The sequence below is a fragment of the Scyliorhinus torazame genome, chromosome X, assembly GCF_047496885.1.
Source record: "Scyliorhinus torazame isolate Kashiwa2021f chromosome X, sScyTor2.1, whole genome shotgun sequence".
Taxonomy (NCBI): domain Eukaryota; kingdom Metazoa; phylum Chordata; class Chondrichthyes; order Carcharhiniformes; family Scyliorhinidae; genus Scyliorhinus; species Scyliorhinus torazame.
In genome coordinates, this window is record NC_092738.1 from 33,690,650 (window position 1) to 33,714,527 (window position 23,878).

Consider the following 23,878-nt stretch of genomic DNA (forward strand, 5'->3'; position numbering starts at 1 on the left):
AATTTCCAGTCCAATATATTTAAATGCACCGTGTAAAGCCTGACTTCCAACTCTGAATTCTTTCCTCAACCGAGACATTACAATAGCTTCGAAATCACTAGTCCCACCCCACAAAAAATCATCGACATGCATCATAAAAATGTCAGAAAGATTTCCTTTATAGTGCCAGTAAAACATTGCAGGATCTGGTTTCAACTGGCAACAGCCTAACTTTAACAAAACTGACCTTACCGAAAAATACCAGACTCTAGATGCATCATTTAATCCACATACACAATTGTTCAACTTCCAGAATGCCCCTTCTGTGTTAGCTGCTTCTTTAGGAGGACGGAGAAAAAGGTCTCTCTGGAGCTGATGCCCCTGCAAAAAGGCAGCTTTTATATCTATAGATTTGCATTCCCATGCCTTTGTGGCTAATAGAGCCACGAAGATCTTTAAAATAACCTTTCCTGCTGTAGGTGAATCTACCCTTAAATCCTGATCTTCTAAGTTTTCTTCAAATCCCCTTGCCACAAGCCTTAAAAGTTTCACCTGGAAGAACCTTTTACCGTGCAAATCCATCTGTGGGATAGAGCTCTTTGTCCCCTATCCGGTACGTAGAACATACAGTGCAGAAGGAGGCCATTCGGCCCATCGAATCTGCACCGGCTCTTGGAAAGAGCACCTGACTTAAGCCCACACCTCCACCCTATCCCTCCTTCTGCACTGTAAGTGCTGTAGGGCAGAGGGAGCTGGGTGTGTGTGTGTGTGTGTAGGTCATCAGATTTAAATGAATGTTTCTATTGATGAGTAACTTGAGTTATGAGGATAGCGTGGAGAGGTTGGGGCTGCTGGACAGAGCAGGCAGGGAGACACTGTTCCTGCTTGTCAAAGGGTCAGGAACGAGAGGGGCACAGATTTAAAGTGATTTGCAAAAGAAGCTAATGTGATTGGAGAAAAAGCTTTTCCACACAGCGAGGGGTTGGGGTATGGAATGTGCTGCAGGGAAGTGTGGCGGAGGCAGCTTCAATCGAGGCATTAGAATGATTATTAGAATAGAAACTTAGAATAGAAGCAACGTGGAGGATACGGGGGAAAGGCAGGGGAATGGCAATAAGTCACGGTGCTCGTTTGGAGAGCTGGCGCAGAGAGGATGGGCCGAATGGGCCCTTTCGAGCTGTAACAATTCTGCGATTCCATGAGCAATTTGTTGGTGCAGTGATGCGTGTTTTCAAAGAGGTTGGTTTAGTATCCCTTATCTGGAATGGTGATGGTACCATGTAGAACATAGAACATAGAACATTACAGCGCAGTACAGGCCCTTCGGCCCTCGATGTTGCGCCGACCTGTGAAACCACTCCATAGCCCATCTACACTATTCCCTTATCGTCCATATGTTTATCCAATGACCATTTGAATGCCCTTAGTGTTGGCGAGCCCACTACTGTTGCAGGCAGGGCATTCCACACCCTTACTACTCTCGGAGTAAAGAACCTGTGCGTGATTGTGTTTGGAACAGTATTGGTGCAGTGTCCAGAATGTGGATGGGTATTGGTGCAGTGCGGCACTCCCTCAGTACTGACCCTCTGACAGTGCGGCACTCCCTCAGTACTGACCCTCTGACAGTGCGGCACTCCCTCAGTACTGACCCTCTGACAGTGCGGCACTCCCTCTGTACTGACCCTCTGACAGTGCAGCACTCCCTCAGTACCGACCCTCTGACAGTGCGGCACTCCCTCAGTACTGACCCTCTGACAGTGCGGCACTCCCTCTGTACTGACCCTCTGACAGTGCAGCACTCCCTCAGTACTGACCCTCTGACAGTGCAGCGCTCCCTCAGTACTGACCCTCTGACAGTGCGGCACTCCCTCAGTACTGACCCTCTGACAGTGCGGCACTCCCTCAGTACTGACTCTCTGACAGTGCAGCACTCCCTCAGTACTGACCCTCTAACAGTGCGGCACTCCCTCACTACTGACCCTCTGACAGTGCGGCACTCCCTCAGTACTGACCCTCTGACAGTGTGGCACTCCCTCAGTACTGACCCTCTGACAGTGCGGCACTCCCTCAGTACTGACCCTCTGGCAGTGCAGCACTCCCTCAGTACTGACCCTCTGACAGTGCAGCACTCCCTCAGTACTGACTCTCTGACAGTGCGGCACTCCCTCAGTACTGACCCTCTGACAGTGCGGCACTCCCTCAGTACTGACCCTCTGACAGTGCGGCACTCCCTCAGTACTGACCCTCTGACAGTGCGGCACTCCCTCAGTACTGACCCTCTGACAGTGCGGCACTCCCTCAGTACTGACCCTCTGACCGTGCAGCACTCCCTCAGTACTGACCCTCTGACAGTGCGGCACTCACTCAGTCCTGACACTCTGACAGTGCAGCACTCCCTCAGTACTGACCCTCTGACAGTGCAGCACTCCCTCAGTACTGACCCTCTGACAGTGCAGCACTCACTCAGTCCTGACACTCTGACAGTGCAGCACTCCCTCAGTACTGACCCTCTGACAGTGCGGCACTCCCTCAGTACTGACCCTCTGACAGTGCAGCACTCCCTCAGTACTGACCCTCTGACAGTGCAGCACTCCCTCAGTACTGACCCTCTGACAGTGCGGCACTCCCTCAGTACTGACCCTCTGACAGTGCAGCACTCCCTCAGTACTGACCCTCTGACAGTGCAGCAACCTCAGTACTGACCCTCTGACAGTGCGGCACTCCCTCAGTACTGACCCTCTGACAGTGCAGCACTCCCTCAGTACTGACCCTCTGACAGTGCGGCACTCCCTCAGTACTGACCCTCTGACAGTGCAGCACTCCCTCAGTACTGACCCTCTGACAGTGCAGCAACCTCAGTACTGACCCTCTGACAGTGCGGCACTCCCTCAGTACTGACCCTCTGACAGTGCAGCACTCCCTCAGTACTGACCCTCTGACAGTGCAGCACTCCCTCAGTACTGACCCTCTGACAGTGCAGCACTCCCTCAGTACTGACCCTCTGACAGTGCAGCACTCCCTCAGTACTGATCCTCTGACAGTGCAGCACTCCCTCAGTACTGACCCTCTGACAGTGCAGCACTCCCTCAGTACTGATCCTCTGACAGTGCAGCACTCCCTCAGTACTGACCCTCTGACATGCAGCACTCCCTCAGTACTGACCCTCTGTCAGTGCAGCACTCACTCAGTACTGACCCTCTGACAGTGCAGCACTCCCTCAGTACTGACCCTCTGACAGTGCGGCACTCCCTCAGTACGGACCCTCTCACAGTGCAGCACTCCCTCAGTACTGATCCTCTGACAGTGCAGCGCTCCCTCAGTACTGATCTTCTGACAGTGCAGCACTCCCTCAGTACTGACCCTCTGACAGTGCGGCACTCCCTCAGTACTGACCCTCTGACAGTGCGGCACTCCCTCAGTACCGACCCTCTGACAGTGCAGCACTCCCTCAATACTGACCCTCTGACAGTGCAGCACTCCCTCAGTACTGAACCTCTGACAGTGCGGCACTCCCTCAGCACTGACCCTCTGACAGTGCAGCACGCACTCAGTACTGACCCTCTGACAGTGCAGCACTCCCTCAGTACTGACCCTCTGACAGTGTAGCACTCCCTCAGTACTGACCCTCTGACAGTGCAGCACTCACTCAGTACTGACCCTCTGACAGTGCAGCACTCCCTCAGCACTGACCCTCTGATAGTGCGGCAGTCCCTCAGCACTGACCCTCTGACAGTGTGGCGCTCCCTCAGTACTGACCCTCTGACAGTGCGGCACTCCCTCAGTACTGACCCTCTGACAGTGCAGCACTCCCTCAGTACTGACCCTCTGACAGTGCAGCGCTCCCTCAGTACTGATCTTCTGACAGTGCAGCACTCCCTCAGTACTGACCCTCTGACAGTGCAGCACTCCTTCAGTACGAACCTCTGACAGTGCAGCACTCCCTCAGCACTGACCCTCTGACAGTGTGGCACTCCCTCAGTACTGACCCTCTGACCGTGCGGCACTCCCTCAGTACTGAACCTCTGACAGTGCAGCACTCCCTCAGTACTGACCCTCTGACAGTGCGGCACTCCCTCAGTACCGACCCTCTGACAGTGCAGCACTCCCTCAGTACTGACCCTCTGACAGTGCAGCACTCCCTCAGTACTGAACCTCTGACAGTGCGGCACTCCCTCAGTACTGACCCTCTGACAGTGCAGCGCTCCCTCAGTACTGACCCACTAACAGTGCGGCACTCCCTCAGTACTGACCTTCCCACAGTGCGGCGCTCCCTCAGTACTGACCCTCTGACAGTGCGGCACTCCCTCAGTACTGACCCTCTGACAGTGCAGCGCTCCATCAGTACTGACCCACTAACAGTGCGGCACTCCCTCAGTACTGACCCTCTGACAGTGTGGCACTCCCTCAGTACTGACCCTCTGACAGTGCGGCACTCCCTCAGTACTGACCCTCTGACAGTGCAGCACTCCCTCAGTACTGACCCTCTGACAGTGCAGCGCTCCCTCAGTACTGACCCTCTGACAGTGCGGCACTCCCTCAGTACTGACCCTCTGACAGTGCTGCACTCCCTCAGTACTGACCCTCTGACAGTGCAGCATTCCCTCAGTACTGACCCTCTGACAGTGCAGCACTTCCTCAGTACTGAACCTCTGACAGTGCAGCACTCCCTCAGTACTGACCCTCTGACAGTGTGGCACTCCCTCAGTACTGTCCCTCTGACAGTGCAGCACTCCCTCAGTACTGACCCTCTGACAGTGCAGCCCTCCCTCAGCACTGACCCTCTGACAGTGCAGCACTCCCTCAGTACTGATCCTCTGTCAGTGCGGCACTCCCTCAGTACTGACCCTCTGACAGTGCAGCACTCCCTCAGTACTGACCCTCTGACAGTGCGGCACTCCCTCAGTACTGACCCTCTGACAGTGCAGCACTCCCTCAGTACTGCCACTCTGACAGTGCAGCACTCCCTCAGTACGGAACCTCTGTCAGTGCGGCACTCCCTCAGTATTGCCCCTTAATTGCCCCTTGTGAAGGTGGGGGTGAGCTGCCTTCTTGAACCGCTGCAGTCCATGTGGTGTAGGTACACCCACTGTGCTGTTAGGGAGGGAGTTCCAGGATGTTGCCCCAGCGACAGTGAAGGAACGGCCGATATATTTCCAAGTCAGGATGGTGAGTGACTTGGAGGGGAACCTCCAGGTGGTGGGGTTCCCAGGTATCTGCTGCTCTTGTCCTTCTAGATGGTAGAGGTTGTGGGTTTGGAAGGTAGCTACAGGATTAATGTGTCTGGGTCCAGTTCAGTTTCTGATCAATGGTAACCCCCAGGAAGTTGATTGTGTGGGATTCAGCGACGGTAATGCCATTGAATGTCAAGGGTCGGTGGTTCGGTCCTCTCTTGTAGGAGATGGTCATTGCTGGGCACTTGTGTGGTGTGAATGTAACTTGCCACTTGTCAGCCCCGAGCCTGGATATTGTCCAGGTCTTGCTGCATTTGGACACGGACTGCTTCATTATCTGAGGAGTGGCGAATGGTGCTGAACATTGTGCAGTCATCCGCAAACATCCCCACTTCTGACCTTATGATGGAGGGAAGGTCATTGATGAAGCAGCTGAAGATGGTTGGGCCGAGGACACGACCCTGAGGAACTCCTGCAGTGATGTCCTGGAGCTGAGATGATTGACCTCCAACCACCACAACCATCTTCCTTTGTGCCGGGTATGACTCCGACCAGCGGAGAGTTTTCCCCCTGATTCCCATTGACTCCAGTTTAGCTCGGGCTCCTTGATGTTACACTCGGTCAAATGCTGCCTTGATGTCGAGGGCAGTCACTCTCACCTCACCCCTGGCATTCAGCTCTTTTGTTGATGTTTAAAACAAGGCTGTAATGAGGTCAGGAGCTGAGTGACCCTGGGCGGAACCCAAACTGAGCATCCATGAGCAGGTTATTGCTGAGTAAGTGCCACTGATAGCACTGTTGATGACTCCTCCCATCACTTTGCTGGTGATGGAGCGTAGACTCAAAGGGCAGTAATTGGCTGCGTTGGATTTGCCCTGATTTTGTGGACAGGACGCACCTGGGAAGATTCCCACATTGCCGGGTCGGTGCCACTGAATTTCTGTTCGAGTCTCTGGATTGCGCCTTCAGCCAATGACCTTGTGAGGGGTGAGGCTGCTTTCTACTGAACTGGGACATGACGATATGTGAAATAGAGCAGCGAATGGTGTTATATTTAGTCAGACATCACTGAGCTGTTCCTGTCCATCAAACAACAAAGTCAATAATCCCCTTGTTGGTTATTTTTGGCGTTGCAATTTGTACTTTGGACTGGCATGTCCCAACATCCCGAACTTCAGAAATTCCTTGCTGTGAACATGTTCTGGAGACGAGGGAGGAAGAGGAACTGTCGCTCGTCACTGAGGATATATCGTCATGAAAGTGTGTTCGTCAATCGGACAACTGGTGTCTCCACAAAGAGTGGACATCACTCTCTCCTGGCTGGGCCACGTTGAACATCTCCGTTCGTTCAACAACTTCAAACTGGCTGCACAAGGGAACACGAGGGTAAACCAGGAGCTGCTGTGTTAAAGCAGACAACAGGACTGTCACACTGCTGGACAGAGGGTCTCCACCAATCTAAAATAGCCATGACAAGTGTGACCAAGGTAAGACCCTTGCAGCACTGCCAACAAAGCGGAGTGGGACAAATTGCAAAGTTTTCCCAAACAGCTGTTACAAACAGCATGGTCACTCCTGCTGGAACTTGCAATGAACTTCCAAGGCCATCGAAAGAAACTCTGTGCCCCCGACGTTTTATCCATCATTTTTCCAGGATGGTTATTTTCCTTCTGAACTGAAAATCGCTTATTGTCACAAGTAGGCTTCAAATGAAGTTATTGTGAAAAGCCCCTAGTCGCCACATTCCGGCACCTGTTCGGGGAGGCTGGTACGGGAATTGAACCGTGCTGCTGGCCTGCCTTGGTCTGCTTTCAAAGCCAGCGATTTAGCCCTGTGCTAAACCAGCCCCTTCAGAGGGTCAGAGGGTCAAACCTTCTAACCTCAAATGATTCTATTCCCCTTTTGAAGACATTTCTGATGGCCCCAATTCACTTCCGACTTCCTCCGGACGTTCTGGAAATGGAATATGACCTGCTGAAATTCCATCCCAAAGATCCAAGCCCATTTCTCACTGAATTAAGACACAGTTGATCAGATTGTCACTTTCGCGAAGGGTTTCAATCTCACCTTACCACCACGGTCACCTACAACGGCAACTCATTGGGAATTAATCAATTTGCATAATTCCTGTTCAAGGCCGAACAGTTCAATGTCAGCCACAGATCATTCCGTTGGGATATTAACCGAAGAGGGACTGAATTCGGTTTCAATTCAGGATATCCTGACTTGCAGCAATTCCCCAGCATGCCAAAAAATATGGAGAGAGTCATGTTAAATGTTGGAACTGAGAGCCTGATATAGAGTGAGATAATGTTTAAACTGAGTCATATACTGAGGGACAGTGTGTGAGAGAGAGGGTTATAACTGAGAGTCTGATACTGAGGGACAGTGTAACAGAGAGTGTTATAACTGAGCTTCTGATACTGAGGGACAGTGTAACAGAGAGAGTGTTATAACTGAGAGTCTGATACTGAGGGACAGTGTAACAGAGAGAGTGTTATAACTGAGAGTCTGATACTGAGGGACAGTGTGAGAGAGTGTTATAACTGAGAGTCTGATACTGAGGGACAGTGTAACAGAGAGAGTGTTATAACTGAGAGTCTGATACTGAGGGACAGTGTGTGAGAGAGTGTGTTATAACTGAGAGTCTGATACTGAGGGACAGTGTGTGAGGAGAGTGTTATAACTGAGAGTCTGATACTGAGGGACAGTGTGAGAGAGAGAGTGTTATAACTGAGAGTCTGATACTGAGGGACAGTGTGTGAGAGAGTGTTATAACTGAGAGTCTGATACTGAGGGACAGTGTGAGAGAGAGAGTGTTATAACTGAGAGTCTGATACTGAGGGACAGTGTGTGAGAGAGTGTTATAACTGAGAGTCTGATACTGAGGGACAGTGTGAGAGAGAGAGTGTTATAACTGAGAGTCTGATACTGAGGGACAGTGTGTGAGAGAGTGTTATAACTGAGAGTCTGATACTGAGGGACAGTGTGAGAGAGAGAGTGTTATAACTGAAAGTCTGATACTGAGGGACAGTGTAACAGAGAGAGTGTTATAACTGAGAGTCTGATACTGAGGGACAGTGTGTGAGAGTGTTATAACTGAGAGTCTGATACTGAGGGACAGTGTGTGAGAGTGTTATAACTGAGAGTCTGATACTGAGGGACAGTGTGTGAGAGAGTGTTATAACTGAGAGTCTGATACTGAGGGACAGTGTGTGAGAGAGAGTGTTATAACTGAGAGTCTGATACTGAGGGACAGTGTGTGAGAGAGAGCGTTATAACTGAGAGTCTGATACTGAGGGACAGTGTGTGAGAGTGTTATAACTGAGAGTCTGATACTGAGGGACAGTGTAACAGAGAGAGCGTTATAACTGAGAGTCTGATACTGAGGGACAGTGTGTGAGAGAGAGTGTTATAACTGAGAGTCTGATACTGAGGTACAGTGTGTGAGAGAGAGTGTTATAACTTAGAGTCTGATACTGAGGGACAGTGAGTGAGAGAGTGTTATAACCGAGAGTCTGATACTGAGGGACAGTGTGTGAGAGAGAGTGTTATAGCTGAGAGTCTGATACTGAGGGACAGTGTGAGAGAGAGAGTGTTATAACTGAGAGTCTGATACTGAGGGACAGTGTGTGAGAGAGAGTGTTATAACTGAGAGTCTGATACTGAGGGACAGTGTGTGAGAGTGTTATAACTGAGAGTCTGATACTGAGGGACAGTGTGTGAGAGAGAGTGTTATAGCTGAGAGTCTGATACTGAGGGACAGTGTGTGAGAGAGAGTGTTATAACTGAGAGTCTGATACTGAGGGACAGTGTGTGAGAGTGTTATAACTGAGAGTCTGATACTGAGGGACAGTGTGTGAGAGAGAGTGTTATAGCTGAGAGTCTGATACTGAGGGACAGTGTGTGAGAGAGAGTGTTATAACTGAGAGTCTGATACTGAGGGACAGTGTGTGAGAGTGTTATAACTGAGAGTCTGATACTGAGGGACAGTGTGTGAGAGTGTTATAACTGAGAGTCTGATACTGAGGGACAGTGTAACAGAGAGAGCGTTATAACTGAGAGTCTGATACTGAGGGACAGTGTGTGAGAGAGAGTGTTATAACTGAGAGTCTGATACTGAGGCACAGTGTGTGAGAGAGTGTGTTATAACTGAGAGTCTGATATTGAGGGACAGTGTGTGAGAGTGTTATAGCTGAGAGTCTGATACTGAGGGACAGTGAAACAGAGAGAGTGTTATAACTGAGAGTCTGATACTGAGGGACAGTGTGTGAGAGAGTGTTATAACTGAGAGTCTGATACTGAGGTACAGTGTGTGAGAGAGAGTGTTAAAACTGAGAGTCTGATACTGAGGGACAGTGTGTGAGAGAGAGTGTTATAACTGAGTGTCTGATTCTGAGGGATAGTGTAACAGTGAGAGTGTTATAACGGAGAGTCTGATACTGAGGGACAGTGTGAGAGAGAGAGTGTTATAACTGAGAGTCTGATACTGAGGGACAGTGTGAGAGAGAGAGTGTTATAACTGAGAGTCTGATACTGAGGGACAGTGTAACAGAGAGAGTGTTATAACTGAGAGTCCGATACTGAGGGACAGTGTAACAGAGAGAGTGTTATAACTGAGAGTCTGATACTGAGGGACAGTGTGAGAGCGAGAGTGTTACAACTGAGAGTCTGATACTGAGGGACAGTCTAACAGAGAGAGTGTTATAACTGAGTCTGATACTGAGGGACAGTGTGAGAGAGAGTGTTATAACTGAGAGTGTGATACTGAGGGACAGTGTAACAGAGAGAGTGTTATAACTGAGAGTCTGATACTGAGGGACAGTATAACAGAGAGAGTGTTATAACTGCGAGTCTGATACTGAGGGACAGTGTGTGAGAGAGAGTGTTATAACTGAGAGTCCGATACTGAGGGACAGTGTGTGAGAGAGATTGTTATAACTGAGAGGCTGATACTGAGGGACAGTGTGAGAGAGAGTGTTATAACTGAGAGTCTGATACTGAGGGACAGTGTAACAGAGAGATGTTATAACTGAGAGTCTGATACTGAGGGACAGTGTGAGAGAGAGAGTGTTATAACTGAGAGTCTGATACTGAGGGACAGTGTAACAGAGAGAGTGTTATAACTGAGAGTCTGATACTGAGGGACAGTGTGAGGGAGAGAGTGTTATAACTGGGAGTCTGATACTGAGGGACAGTGTGAGAGAGAGAGTGTTACAACTGAGAGTCTGATACTGAGGGACAGTCTAACAGAGAGAGTGTTATAACTGAGAGTCTGATACTGAGGGACAGTGTGAGAGAGAGAGTGTTATAACTGAGAGTCTGATACTGAGGGACAGTGTAACAGAGAGAGTGTTATAACTGAGAGTCTGATACTGAGGGACAGTATGTGAGAGAGAGTGTTATAACTGAGAGTCTGATACTGAGGGACAGTGTGAGGGAGAGAGTGTTATAACTGAGATACTGATACTGAGGGACAGTGTGAGAGAGAGAGTGTTATAACTGAGAGTCTGATACTGAGTGACAGTGTAACAGAGAGAGTGTTATAACTGAGAGTCTGATACTGAGGGACAGTATGTGAGAGAGAGTGTTATAACTGAGAGTCTGATACTGAGGGACAGTGTAACAGAGAGAGTGTTATAACTGAGAGTCTGATACTGAGGGACAGTGTGTGAGAGAGAGTGTTATAACTGAGAGTCTGATACTGAGGGACAGTGTAACAGAGAGAGTGTTATAACTGAGAGTCTGATACTGAGGGACAGTGTGTGAGAGAGAGTGTTATAACTGAGAGTCCGATACTGAGGGACAGTGTGTGAGAGAGACTGTTATAACTGAGAGTCTGATACTGAGGGACAGTGTGTGAGAGAGTGTTATAACTGAGAGTCTGATACTGAGGGACAGTGTGTGTGAGAGAGAGTGTTATAACTGAGAGTCTGATACTGAGGGACAGTGTGTGAGAGAGAGAGTGTTATAACTGAGAGTCTGATACTGAGGGACAGTGTGAGAGAGAGAGTGTTATAACTGAGAGTCTGATACTGAGGGACAGTGTGTGAGAGAGAGTGTTATAACTGAGAGTCTGATACTGAGGGACAGTGTGTGAGAGAGAGTGTTATAACTGAGAGTCTGATACTGAGGGACAGTGTGAGAGAGAGTGTTATAACTGAGAGTCTGATACTGAGGGACAGTGTGAGAGAGAGAGTGTTATAACTGAGAGTCTGATACTGAGGGACAGTGTGTGAGAGAGAGTGTTATAACTGAGAGTCTGATACTGAGGGACAGTGTGTGAGAGAGTGTGTTATAACTGAGAGTCTGATACTGAGGGACAGCGTGAGAGAGAGTGTTATAACTGAGAGTCTGATACTGAGGGACAGTGTGTGAGAGAGAGTGTTATAACTGAGAGTCTGATACTGAGGGACAGTGTGTGAGAGAGAGTGTGAGAACTGAGAGTCTGATACTGAGGGACAGTGTGTGAGAGAGAGTGTTATAACTGAGAGGCTGATACTGAGGGACAGTGTGAGAGAGAGAGTGTTATAACTGAGAGTCTGATACTGAGGGACAGTGTGTGAGAGAGAGTGTTATAACTGAGAGTCTGATACTGAGGGACAGTGTGTGAGAGAGAGTGTTATAACTGAGAGTCTGATACTGAGGGACAGTGTGTGAGAGAGAGTGTTATAACTGAGAGGCTGATACTGAGGGACAGTGTGAGAGAGAGAGTGTTATAACTGAGAGTCTGATACTGAGGGACAGTGTGTGAGAGCGTGTTATAACTGAGAGTCTGATACTGAGGGACAGTGTGTGAGAGAGAGTGTTATAACTGAGAGTCAGATACTAAGGGACAGTGTAACAGAGAGTGTTATAACTGAGAGTCTGATACTGAGGGACAGTGTGTGAGAGAGAGTGTTATAACTGAGAGTCAGATACTGAGGGACAGTGTAACAGAGAGAGTGTTATAACTGAGAGTCTGATACTCAGGGACAGTGTGAGAGAGAGAGAGTGTTATAACTGAGAGTCTGATACTCAGGGACAGTGTGAGAGAGAGAGAGTGTTATAACTGAGAGTCTGATACTGAGGGACAGTATAACAGACAGTGTGTTATAACTGAGTGTCTGATTCTGAGGGATAGTGTAACAGTGAGAGTGTTATAACTGAGAGTCTGATACTGAGGGACAGTGTGAGAGAGAGAGTGTTATAACTGAGAGTCTGATACTGAGGGACAGTGTGAGAGAGAGAGTGTTATAACTGAGAGTCTGATACTGAGGGACAGTGTAACAGAGAGAGTGTTATAACTGAGAGTCCGATACTGAGGGACAGTGTAACAGAGAGAGTGTTATAACTGAGAGTCTGATACTGAGGGACAGTGTGAGAGCGAGAGTGTTACAACTGAGAGTCTGATACTGAGGGACAGTCTAACAGAGAGAGTGTTATAACTGAGTCTGATACTGAGGGACAGTGTGAGAGAGAGTGTTATAACTGAGAGTGTGATACTGAGGGACAGTGTAACAGAGAGAGTGTTATAACTGAGAGTCTGATACTGAGGGACAGTACAACAGAGAGAGTGTTATAACTGAGAGTCTGATACTGAGGGACAGTGTAACAGAGAGAGTGTTATAACTGAGAGTCTGATACTGAGGGACAGTGTGTAAGAGAGAGTGTTATAATTGAGAGTCTGATACTGAGGGACAGTGTAACAGAGAGAGAGTTATACATGAGAGTCTGATACTGAGGGACAGTGTGTGAGAGAGAGTGTTATAACTGAGAGGCTGATACTGAGGGACAGTGTGAGAGAGAGTGTTATAACTGAGAGTCTGATACTGAGGGACAGTGTAACAGAGAGATGTTATAACTGAGAGTCTGATACTGAGGGACAGTGTGAGAGAGAGAGTGTGATAACTGAGAGTCTGATACTGAGGGACAGTGTAACAGAGAGAGTGTTATAACTGAGAGTCTGATACTGAGGGACAGTATGTGAGAGAGAGTGTTATAACTGAGAGTCTGATACTGAGCGACATTGTGAGGGAGAGAGTGTTATAACTGAGAGTCTGATACTGAGGGACAGTGTGAGAGAGAGAGTGTTATAACTGAGAGTCTGATACTGAGGGACCGTGCAACAGAGAGAGTGTTATAACTGAGAGTCTGATACTGAGGGACAGTATGTGAGAGAGAGTGTTATAACTGAGAGTCTGATACTGAGGGACAGTGTGTGAGAGAGAGTGTTATAACTGAGAGTCTGATACTGAGGGACAGTGTGAGAGCGAGAGTGTTACAACTGAGAGTCTGATACTGAGGGACAGTCTAACAGAGAGAGTGTTATAACTGAGTCTGATACTGAGGGACAGTGTGAGAGAGAGTGTTATAACTGAGAGTCTGATACTGAGGGACAGTGTAACAGAGAGAGTGTTATAACTGAGAGTCTGATACTGAGGGACAGTACAACAGAGAGAGTGTTATAACTGAGAGTCTGATACTGAGGGACAGTGTGTAAGAGAGAGTGTTATAATTGAGAGTCTGATACTGAGGGACAGTGTGACAGAGAGAGAGTTATACATGAGAGTCTGATACTGAGGGACAGTGTGTGAGAGAGAGTGTTATAACTGAGAGGCTGATACTGAGGGACAGTGTGAGAGAGAGTGTTATAACTGAGAGTCTGATACTGAGGGACAGTGTAACAGAGAGATGTTATAACTGAGAGTCTGATACTGAGGGACAGTGTGAGAGAGAGAGTGTGATAACTGAGAGTCTGATACTGAGGGACAGTGTAACAGAGAGAGTGTTATAACTGAGTCTGATACTGAGGGACAGTGTGAGAGAGAGTGTTATAACTGAGAGTGTGATACTGAGGGACAGTATGTGAGAGAGAGTGTTATAACTGAGAGTCTGATACTGAGGGACAGTGTGTGAGAGAGAGTGTTATAACTGAGAGTCTGATACTGAGGGACAGTCTAACAGAGAGAGTGTTATAACTGAGTCTGATACTGAGGGACAGTGTGAGAGAGAGTGTTATAACTGAGAGTGTGATACTGAGGGACAGTGTGAGAGAGAGTGTTATAACTGAGAGTCTGATACTGAGGGACAGTGTGAGAGAGAGTGTTATAACTGAGAGTCTGATACTGAGGGACAGTGTGAGAGAGAGTGTTATAACTGAGAGTCTGATACTGAGGGACAGTGTAACAGAGAGAGTGTTATAACTGCGAGTCTGATACTGAGGGACAGTGTGAGAGAGAGTGTTATAACTGAGAGTCTGATACTGAGGGACAGTGTAACAGAGAGAGTGTTATAACTGAGAGTCCGATACTGAGGGACAGTGGAACAGAGAGAGTGTTATAACTGAGAGTCTGATACTGAGGGACAGTGTGAGAGCGAGAGTGTTACAACTGAGAGTCTGATACTGAGGGACAGTCTAACAGAGAGAGTGTTATAACTGAGTCTGATACTGAGGGACAGTGTGTGAGAGAGTGTTATAACTGAGAGTCTGATACTGAGGGACAGTGTGTGAGAGAGTGTTATAACTGAGAGTCTGATACCGAGGGACAGTGTAACAGAGAGAGTGTTATAACTGAGAGTCTGATACTGAGGGACAGTACAACAGAGAGAGTGTTATAACTGAGAGTCTGATACTGAGGGACAGTGTAACAGAGAGAGTGTTATAACTGAGAGTCTGATACTGAGGGACAGTGTGTAAGAGAGAGTGTTATAACTGAGAGTCTGATACTGAGGGACAGTGTAACAGAGAGAGAGTTATACATGAGAGTCTGATACTGAGGGACAGTGTGTGAGAGAGAGTGTTATAACTGAGAGGCTGATACTGAGGGACAGTGTGAGAGAGAGAGTGTGATAACTGAGAGTCTGATACTGAGGGACAGTGTAACAGAGAGAGTGTTATAACTGAGAGTCTGATACTGAGGGACAGTATGTGAGAGAGAGTGTTATAACTGAGAGTCTGATACTGAGGGACATTGTGAGGGAGAGAGTGTTATAACTGAGAGTCTGATACTGAGGGACAGTGTGAGAGAGAGAGTGTTATAACTGAGAGTCTGATACTGAGGGACCGTGCAACAGAGAGAGTGTTATAACTGAGAGTCTGATACTGAGGGACAGTGTGTGAGAGAGTGTTATAACTGAGAGTCTGATACTGAGGGACAGTGTGAGAGAGAGAGCGTTATAACTGAGAGTCTGATACTGAGGGACAGTATGTGAGAGAGAGTGTTATAACTGAGAGTCTGATACTGAGGGACAGTGTGTGAGAGAGAGTGTTATAACTGAGAGTCTGATACTGAGGGACAGTCTAACAGAGAGAGTGTTATAACTGAGTCTGATACTGAGGGACAGTGTGAGAGAGAGTGTTATAACTGAGAGTGTGATACTGAGGGACAGTGTAACAGAGAGAGTGTTATAACTGAGAGTCTGATACTGAGGGACAGCGTGTAAGAGAGAGTGTTATAACTGAGAGTCTGATACTGAGGGACAGTGTAACAGAGAGAGAGTGTTATAACTGAGAGTCTGATACTGAGGGACAGTGTGAGAGAGAGTGTTATAACTGAGAGTCTGATACTGAGGGACAGTGTAACAGAGAGATGTTATAACTGAGAGTCTGATACTGAGGGACAGTGTGAGAGAGACAGTGTGATAACTGAGAGTCTGATACTGAGGGACAGTGTAACAGAGAGAGTGTTATAACTGAGAGTCTGATACTGAGGGACAGTATGTGAGAGAGAGTGTTATAACTGAGAGTCTGATACTGAGGGACATTGTGAGGGAGAGAGTGTTATAACTGAGAGTCTGATACTGAGGGACAGTGTGAGAGAGAGAGTGTTATAACTGAGAGTCTGATACTGAGGGACCGTGCAACAGAGAGAGTGTTATAACTGAGAGTCTGATACTGAGGGACAGTATGTGAGAGAGAGTGTTATAACTGAGAGTCTGATACTGAGGGACAGTGTGAGAGAGAGAGTGTTACAACTGAGAGTCTGATACTGAGGGACAGTCTAACAGAGAGAGAGTTATAACTGAGAGTCTGATACTGAGGGACAGTGTGTGAGAGAGAGTGTTATAACTGAGAGTCTGATACTGAGGGACAGTGTGAGAGAGAGAGTGTTATAACTGAGAGTCTGATACTGAGGGACAGTGTGAGAGAGAGAGTGTGTTATAACTGAGAGTCTGATACTGAGGGACAGTGTGAAAGAGAGAGTGTTATAACTGAGAGGCTGATACTGAGGGACAGTGTGAGAGAGAGTGTTATAACTGAGAGTCCGATACTGAGGGACAGTGTGTGAGAGAGAGTGTTATAACTGAGAGTCTGATACTGAGGGACAGTGTGTGAGAGAGAGTGTTATAACTGAGAGTCTGATACTGAGGGACAGTGTGTGAGAGAGAGTGTTATAACTGAGAGTCTGATACTGAGGGACAGTGTGTGAGAGAGTGTGTTATAACTGAGAGTCTGATACTGAGGGACAGCGTGAGAGAGAGTGTTATAACTGAGAGTCTGATACTGAGGGACAGTGTGTGAGAGAGAGTGTTATAACTGAGAGTCTGATACTGAGGGACAGTGTGTGAGAGAGAGTGCTATAACTGAGAGCCTGATACTGAGGGACAGTGTGTGAGAGAGAGTGTTATAACTGAGAGGCTGATACTGAGGGACAGTGTGAGAGAGAGAGTGTTATAACTGAGAGTCTGATACTGAGGGACAGTGTGAGAGAGAGTGTTATAACTGAGAGTCTGATACTGAGGGACAGTGTGTGAGAGAGAGTGTTATAACTGAGAGTCTGATACTGAGGGACAGTGTGTGAGAGAGAGTGTTATAACTGAGAGGCTGATACTGAGGGACAGTGTGAGAGAGAGAGTGGTATAACTGAGAGTCTGATACTGAGGGACAGTGTGTGAGAGCGTGTTATAACTGAGAGTCTGATACTGAGGGACAGTGTGTGAGAGAGAGTGTTATAACTGAGAGTCAGATACTAAGGGACAGTGTAACAGAGAGTGTTATAACTGAGAGTCTGATACTGAGGGACAGAGTAACAGAGAGTGTGTTATAACTGAGCGTCTGATACTGGGGGACAGTGTGTGAGAGAGAGTGTTATAACTGAGAGTCAGATACTGAGGGACAGTGTAACAGAGAGAGTGTTATAACTGAGAGTCTGATACTCAGGGACAGTGTGAGAGAGAGAGTGTTATAACTGAGAGTCTGATACTGAGGGACAGTGTGAGAGAGAGGGTGTTATAACTGAGAGTCTGATACTGAGGGACAGTGTGTCAGAGAGAGTGTTATAACTGAGAGTCTGATACTGAGGGACAGTGTAACAGAGTGAGTGTTATAACTGAGAGTCTGATACTGAGGGACAGTATAACAGACAGTGTGTTATAACTGAGTGTCTGATTCTGAGGGATAGTGTAACAGTGAGAGTGTTATAACTGAGAGTCTGATACTGAGGGACAGTGTGAGAGAGAGAGTGTTATAACTGAGAGTCTGATACTGAGGGACAGTGTGAGAGAGAGAGTGTTATAACTGAGAGTCTGATACTGAGGGACAGTGTGAGAGAGTGTTATAACTGAGAGTCTGATACTGAGGGACAGTGTGTGAGAGAGAGTGTTATAACTGAGAGTCTGATACTGAGGGACAGTGTAACAGAGAGAGTGTTATAACTGAGAGTCCGATACTGAGGGACAGTGTAACAGAGAGAGTGTTATAACTGAGAGTCTGATACTGAGGGACAGTGTGTGAGAGAGAGTGTTATAACTGAGAGTCTGATACTGAGGGACAGTGTGACAGAGAGAGTGTTACAACTGAGAGTCTGATACTGAGGGACAGTGTAACAGAGAGAGTGTTATAACTGAGAGTCTGATACTGAGGGACAGTGTGAGAGAGAGTGTTATAACTGAGAGTCTGATACTGAGGGACAGTGTGTGAGAGTGTTATAACTGAGAGTCTGATACTGAGGGACAGTATAACAGAGAGAGTGTTATAACTGAGAGTCTGATACTGAGGGACAGTGTGACAGAGAGAGTGTTATAACTGCGAGTCTGATACTTAGGGACAGTGTGAGAGAGAGTGTTATAACTGAGAGTCTGATACTGAGGGACAGTGTGAGAGAGAGAGTGTTATAACTGAGAGTCTGATACTGAGGGACAGTGTAACAGAGAGAGTGTTATAACTGAGAGTCTGATACTGAGGGACAGTGTGTGAGAGAGAGTGTTATAACTGAGAGTCTGATACTGAGGGACAGTGTGAGAGAGAGTGTTATAACTGAGAGTCTGATACTGAGGGACAGTGTGTGAGAGAGAGTGTTATAACTGAGAGTCTGATACTGAGGGACAGTGTGTGAGAGGGAGTGTTATAACTGAGAGTCTGATACTGAGGGACAGTGTGAGAGAGAGAGTGTTATAACTGAGAGTCTGATACTGAGGGACAGTGTGTGAGAGAGAGTGTTATAACTGAGAGTCTGATACTGAGGGACAGTGTGTGAGAGAGAGTGTTATAACTGAGAGTCTGATACTGAGGGATCGTGTGAGATAGAGAGAGTGTTATAACTGAGAGTCTGAGACTGAGGGACAGTGTGAGAGAGAGTGTTATAACTGAGAGTCTGATACTGAGGGACAGTGTAACAGAGAGAGTGTTATAACTGAGAGTCTGATACTGAGGGACAGTATAACAGAGAGAGTGTTATAACTGAGAGTCTGATACTGAGGGACAGTGTGACAGAGAGAGTGTTATAACTGCGAGTCTGATACTTAGGGACAGTGTGAGAGAGAGTGTTATAACTGAGAGTCTGATACTGAGGGACAGTGTGAGAGAGAGAGTGTTATAACTGAGAGTCTGATACTGAGGGACAGTGTAACAGAGAGAGTGTTATAACTGAGAGTCTGATACTGAGGGACAGTGTGAGAGCGAGAGTGTTACAACTGAGAGTCTGATACTGAGGGACAGTACAACAGAGAGAGTGTTATAACTGAGAGTCTGATACTGAGGGACAGTGTAACAGAGAGAGTGTTATAACTGAGGGTCTGATACTGAGGGACAGTGTGAGAGAGAGAGTGTGATAACTGAGAGTCTGATACTGAGGGACAGTGTAACAGAGAGAGTGTTATAACTGAGAGTCTGATACTGAGGGACAGTATGTGAGAGAGAGTGTTATAACTGAGAGTCTGATACTGAGGGACCGTGCAACAGAGAGAGTGTTATAACTGAGAGTCTGATACTGAGGGACAGTACGTGAGAGAGAGTGTTATAACTGAGAGTCTGATACTGAGGGACAGTGTGTGAGAGAGAGTGTTATAACTGAGAGCCTGATACTGAGGGACAGTGTGAGAGCGAGAGTGTTACAACTGAGAGTCTGATACTGAGGGACAGTCTAACAGAGAGAGTGTTATAACTGAGTCTGATACTGAGGGACAGTGTGAGAGAGAGTGTTATAACTGAGAGTGTGATACTGAGGGACAGTGTAACAGAGAGAGTGTTATAACTGAGAGTCTGATACTGAGGGACAGTACAACAGAGAGAGTGTTATAACTGAGAGTCTGATACTGAGGGACAGTGTGTAAGAGAGAGTGTTATAATTGAGAGTCTGATACTGAGGGACAGTGTAACAGAGAGAGAGTTATACATGAGAGTCTGATACTGAGGGACAGTGTGTGAGAGAGAGTGTTATAACTGAGAGGCTGATACTGAGGGACAGTGTGAGAGAGAGTGTTATAACTGAGAGTCTGATACTGAGGGACAGTGTAACAGAGAGATGTTATAACTGAGAGTCTGATACTGAGGGACAGTGTGAGAGAGAGAGTGTGATAACTGAGAGTCTGATACTGAGGGACAGTGTAACAGAGAGAGTGTTATAACTGAGTCTGATACTGAGGGACAGTGTGAGAGAGAGTGTTATAACTGAGAGTGTGATACTGAGGGACAATATGTGAGAGAGAGTGTTATAACTGAGAGTCTGATACTGAGGGACAGTGTGTGAGAGAGAGTGTTATAACTGAGAGTCTGATACTGAGGGACAGTCTAACAGAGAGAGTGTTATAACTGAGTCTGATACTGAGGGACAGTGTGAGAGAGAGTGTTATAACTGAGAGTGTGATACTGAGGGACAGTGTGAGAGAGAGTGTTATAACTGAGAGTCTGATACTGAGGGACAGTGTAACAGAGAGAGTGTTATAACTGAGAGTCCGATACTGAGGGACAGTGTAACAGAGAGAGTGTTATAACTGAGAGTCTGATACTGAGGGACAGTGTGAGAGCGAGAGTGTTACAACTGAGAGTCTGATACTGAGGGACAGTCTAACAGAGAGAGTGTTATAACTGAGTCTGATACTGAGGGACAGTGTGAGAGAGAGTGTTATAACTGAGAGTGTGATACTGAGGGACTGTGTGAGAGAGAGAGTGTTATAACTGAGAGTCTGATACCGAGGGACAGTGTAACAGAGAGAGTGTTATAACTGAGAGTCTGATACTGAGGGACAGTACAACAGAGAGAGTGTTATAACTGAGAGTCTGATACTGAGGGACAGTGTAACAGAGAGAGTGTTATAACTGAGAGTCTGATACTGAGGGACAGTGTGTAAGAGAGAGTGTTATAACTGAGAGTCTGATACTGAGGGACAGTGTAACAGAGAGAGAGTTATACATGAGAGTCTGATACTGAGGGACAGTGTGTGAGAGAGAGTGTTATAACTGAGAGGCTGATACTGAGGGACAGTGTGAGAGAGAGTGTTATAACTGAGAGTCTGATACTGAGGGACAGTGTAACAGAGAGATGTTATAACTGAGAGTCTGATACTGAGGGACAGTGTGAGAGAGAGAGTGTGATAACTGAGAGTCTGATACTGAGGGACAGTGTAACAGAGAGAGTGTTATAACTGAGAGTCTGATACTGAGGGACAGTATGTGAGAGAGAGTGTTATAACTGAGAGTCTGATACTGAGGGACATTGTGAGGGAGAGAGTGTTATAACTGAGAGTCTGATACTGAGGGACAGTGTGAGAGAGAGAGTGTTATAACTGAGAGTCTGATACTGAGGGACCGTGCAACAGAGAGAGTGTTATAACTGAGAGTCTGATACTGAGGGACAGTATGTGAGAGAGAGTGTTATAACTGAGAGTCTGATACTGAGGGACAGTGTGTGAGAGAGAGTGTTATAACTGAGAGTCTGATACTGAGGGACAGTCTAACAGAGAGAGTGTTATAACTGAGTCTGATACTGAGGGACAGTGTGAGAGAGAGTGTTATAACTGAGAGTGTGATACTGAGGGACAGTGTAACAGAGAGAGTGTTATAACTGAGAGTCTGATACTGAGGGACAGCGTGTAAGAGAGAGTGTTATAACTGAGAGTCTGATACTGAGGGACAGTGTAACAGAGAGAGAGTGTTATAACTGAGAGTCTGATACTGAGGGACAGTGTGAGAGAGAGTGTTATAACTGAGAGTCTGATACTGAGGGACAGTGTAACAGAGAGATGTTATAACTGAGAGTCTGATACTGAGGGACAGTGTGAGAGAGACAGTGTGATAACTGAGAGTCTGATACTGAGGGACAGTGTAACAGAGAGAGTGTTATAACTGAGAGTCTGATACTGAGGGACAGTATGTGAGAGAGAGTGTTATAACTGAGAGTCTGATACTGAGGGACATTGTGAGGGAGAGAGTGTTATAACTGAGAGTCTGATACTGAGGGACAGTGTGAGAGAGAGAGGGTTATAACTGAGAGTCTGATACTGAGGGACCGTGCAACAGAGAGAGTGTTATAACTGAGAGTCTGATACTGAGGGACAGTATGTGAGAGAGAGTGTTATAACTGAGAGTCTGATACTGAGGGACAGTGTGAGAGAGAGAGTGTTACAACTGAGAGTCTGATACTGAGGGACAGTCTAACAGAGAGAGAGTTATAACTGAGAGTCTGATACTGAGGGACAGTGTGTGAGAGAGAGTGTTATAACTGAGAGTCTGATACTGAGGGACAGTGTGAGAGAGAGAGTGTTATAACTGAGAGTCTGATACTGAGGGACAGTGTGAGAGAGAGAGTGTGTTATAACTGAGAGTCTGATACTGAGGGACAGTGTGAAAGAGAGAGTGTTATAACTGAGAGGCTGATACTGAGGGACAGTGTGAGAGAGAGTGTTATAACTGAGAGTCCGATACTGAGGGACAGTGTGTGAGAGAGAGTGTTATAACTGAGAGTCTGATACTGAGGGACAGTGTGTGAGAGAGAGTGTTATAACTGAGAGTCTGATACTGAGGGACAGTGTGTGAGAGAGAGTGTTATAACTGAGAGTCTGATACTGAGGGACAGTGTGTGAGAGAGTGTGTTATAACTGAGAGTCTGATACTGAGGGACAGCGTGAGAGAGAGTGTTATAACTGAGAGTCTGATACTGAGGGACAGTGTGTGAGAGAGAGTGTTATAACTGAGAGTCTGATACTGAGGGACAGTGTGTGAGAGAGAGTGCTATAACTGAGAGTCTGATACTGAGGGACAGTGTGTGAGAGAGAGTGTTATAACTGAGAGGCTGATACTGAGGGACAGTGTGAGAGAGAGAGTGTTATAACTGAGAGTCTGATACTGAGGGACAGTGTGAGAGAGAGTGTTATAACTGAGAGTCTGATACTGAGGGACAGTGTGTGAGAGAGAGTGTTATAACTGAGAGTCTGATACTGAGGGACAGTGTGTGAGAGAGAGTGTTATAACTGAGAGTCTGATACTGAGGGACAGTGTGTGAGAGAGAGTGTTATAACTGAGAGGCTGATACTGAGGGACAGTGTGAGAGAGAGAGTGGTATAACTGAGAGTCTGATACTGAGGGACAGTGTGTGAGAGCGTGTTATAACTGAGAGTCTGATACTGAGGGACAGTGTGTGAGAGAGAGTGTTATAACTGAGAGTCAGATACTAAGGGACAGTGTAACAGAGAGTGTTATAACTGAGAGTCTGATACTGAGGGACAGAGTAACAGAGAGTGTGTTATAACTGAGCGTCTGATACTGGGGGACAGTGTGTGAGAGAGAGTGTTATAACTGAGAGTCAGATACTGAGGGACAGTGTAACAGAGAGAGTGTTATAACTGAGAGTCTGATACTCAGGGACAGTGTGAGAGAGAGAGTGTTATAACTGAGAGTCTGATACTGAGGGACAGTGTGAGAGAGAGGGTGTTATAACTGAGAGTCTGATACTGAGGGACAGTGTGTCAGAGAGAGTGTTATAACTGAGAGTCTGATACTGAGGGACAGTGTAACAGAGTGAGTGTTATAACTGAGAGTCTGATACTGAGGGACAGTATAACAGACAGTGTGTTATAACTGAGTGTCTGATTCTGAGGGATAGTGTAACAGTGAGAGTGTTATAACTGAGAGTCTGATACTGAGGGACAGTGTGAGAGAGAGAGTGTTATAACTGAGAGTCTGATACTGAGGGACAGTGTGAGAGAGAGAGTGTTATAACTGAGAGTCTGATACTGAGGGACAGTGTGAGAGAGTGTTATAACTGAGAGTCTGATACTGAGGGACAGTGTGTGAGAGAGAGTGTTATAACTGAGAGTCTGATACTGAGGGACAGTGTAACAGAGAGAGTGTTATAACTGAGAGTCCGATACTGAGGGACAGTGTAACAGAGAGAGTGTTATAACTGAGAGTCTGATACTGAGGGACAGTGTGTGAGAGAGAGTGTTATAACTGAGAGTCTGATACTGAGGGACAGTGTGACAGAGAGAGTGTTACAACTGAGAGTCTGATACTGAGGGACAGTGTAACAGAG

General features: G+C 46.9%; 1 protein-coding gene across 2 annotated transcripts in view; it reads left to right on the forward strand.

Annotated features, from left to right (window-relative positions):
* Window positions 1-23,878, forward strand: part of stac3 (SH3 and cysteine rich domain 3) — a 185,983-nt gene that overhangs the window by 92,522 nt on the left and 69,583 nt on the right. Inside the window, exon 1 of one of the 2 annotated variants that reach the window (XM_072494036.1) lies at window positions 6,380-6,637. The exons of the other annotated variant lie outside the window; for it this stretch is intronic. Within the exon in view, the coding sequence (XP_072350137.1) occupies window positions 6,620-6,637 (18 nt within the window). The 5' untranslated portion in view covers window positions 6,380-6,619. Of the gene's footprint in view, window positions 1-6,379; window positions 6,638-23,878 lie in introns of those variants that run through there. 2 annotated transcript variants of the gene reach the window in all.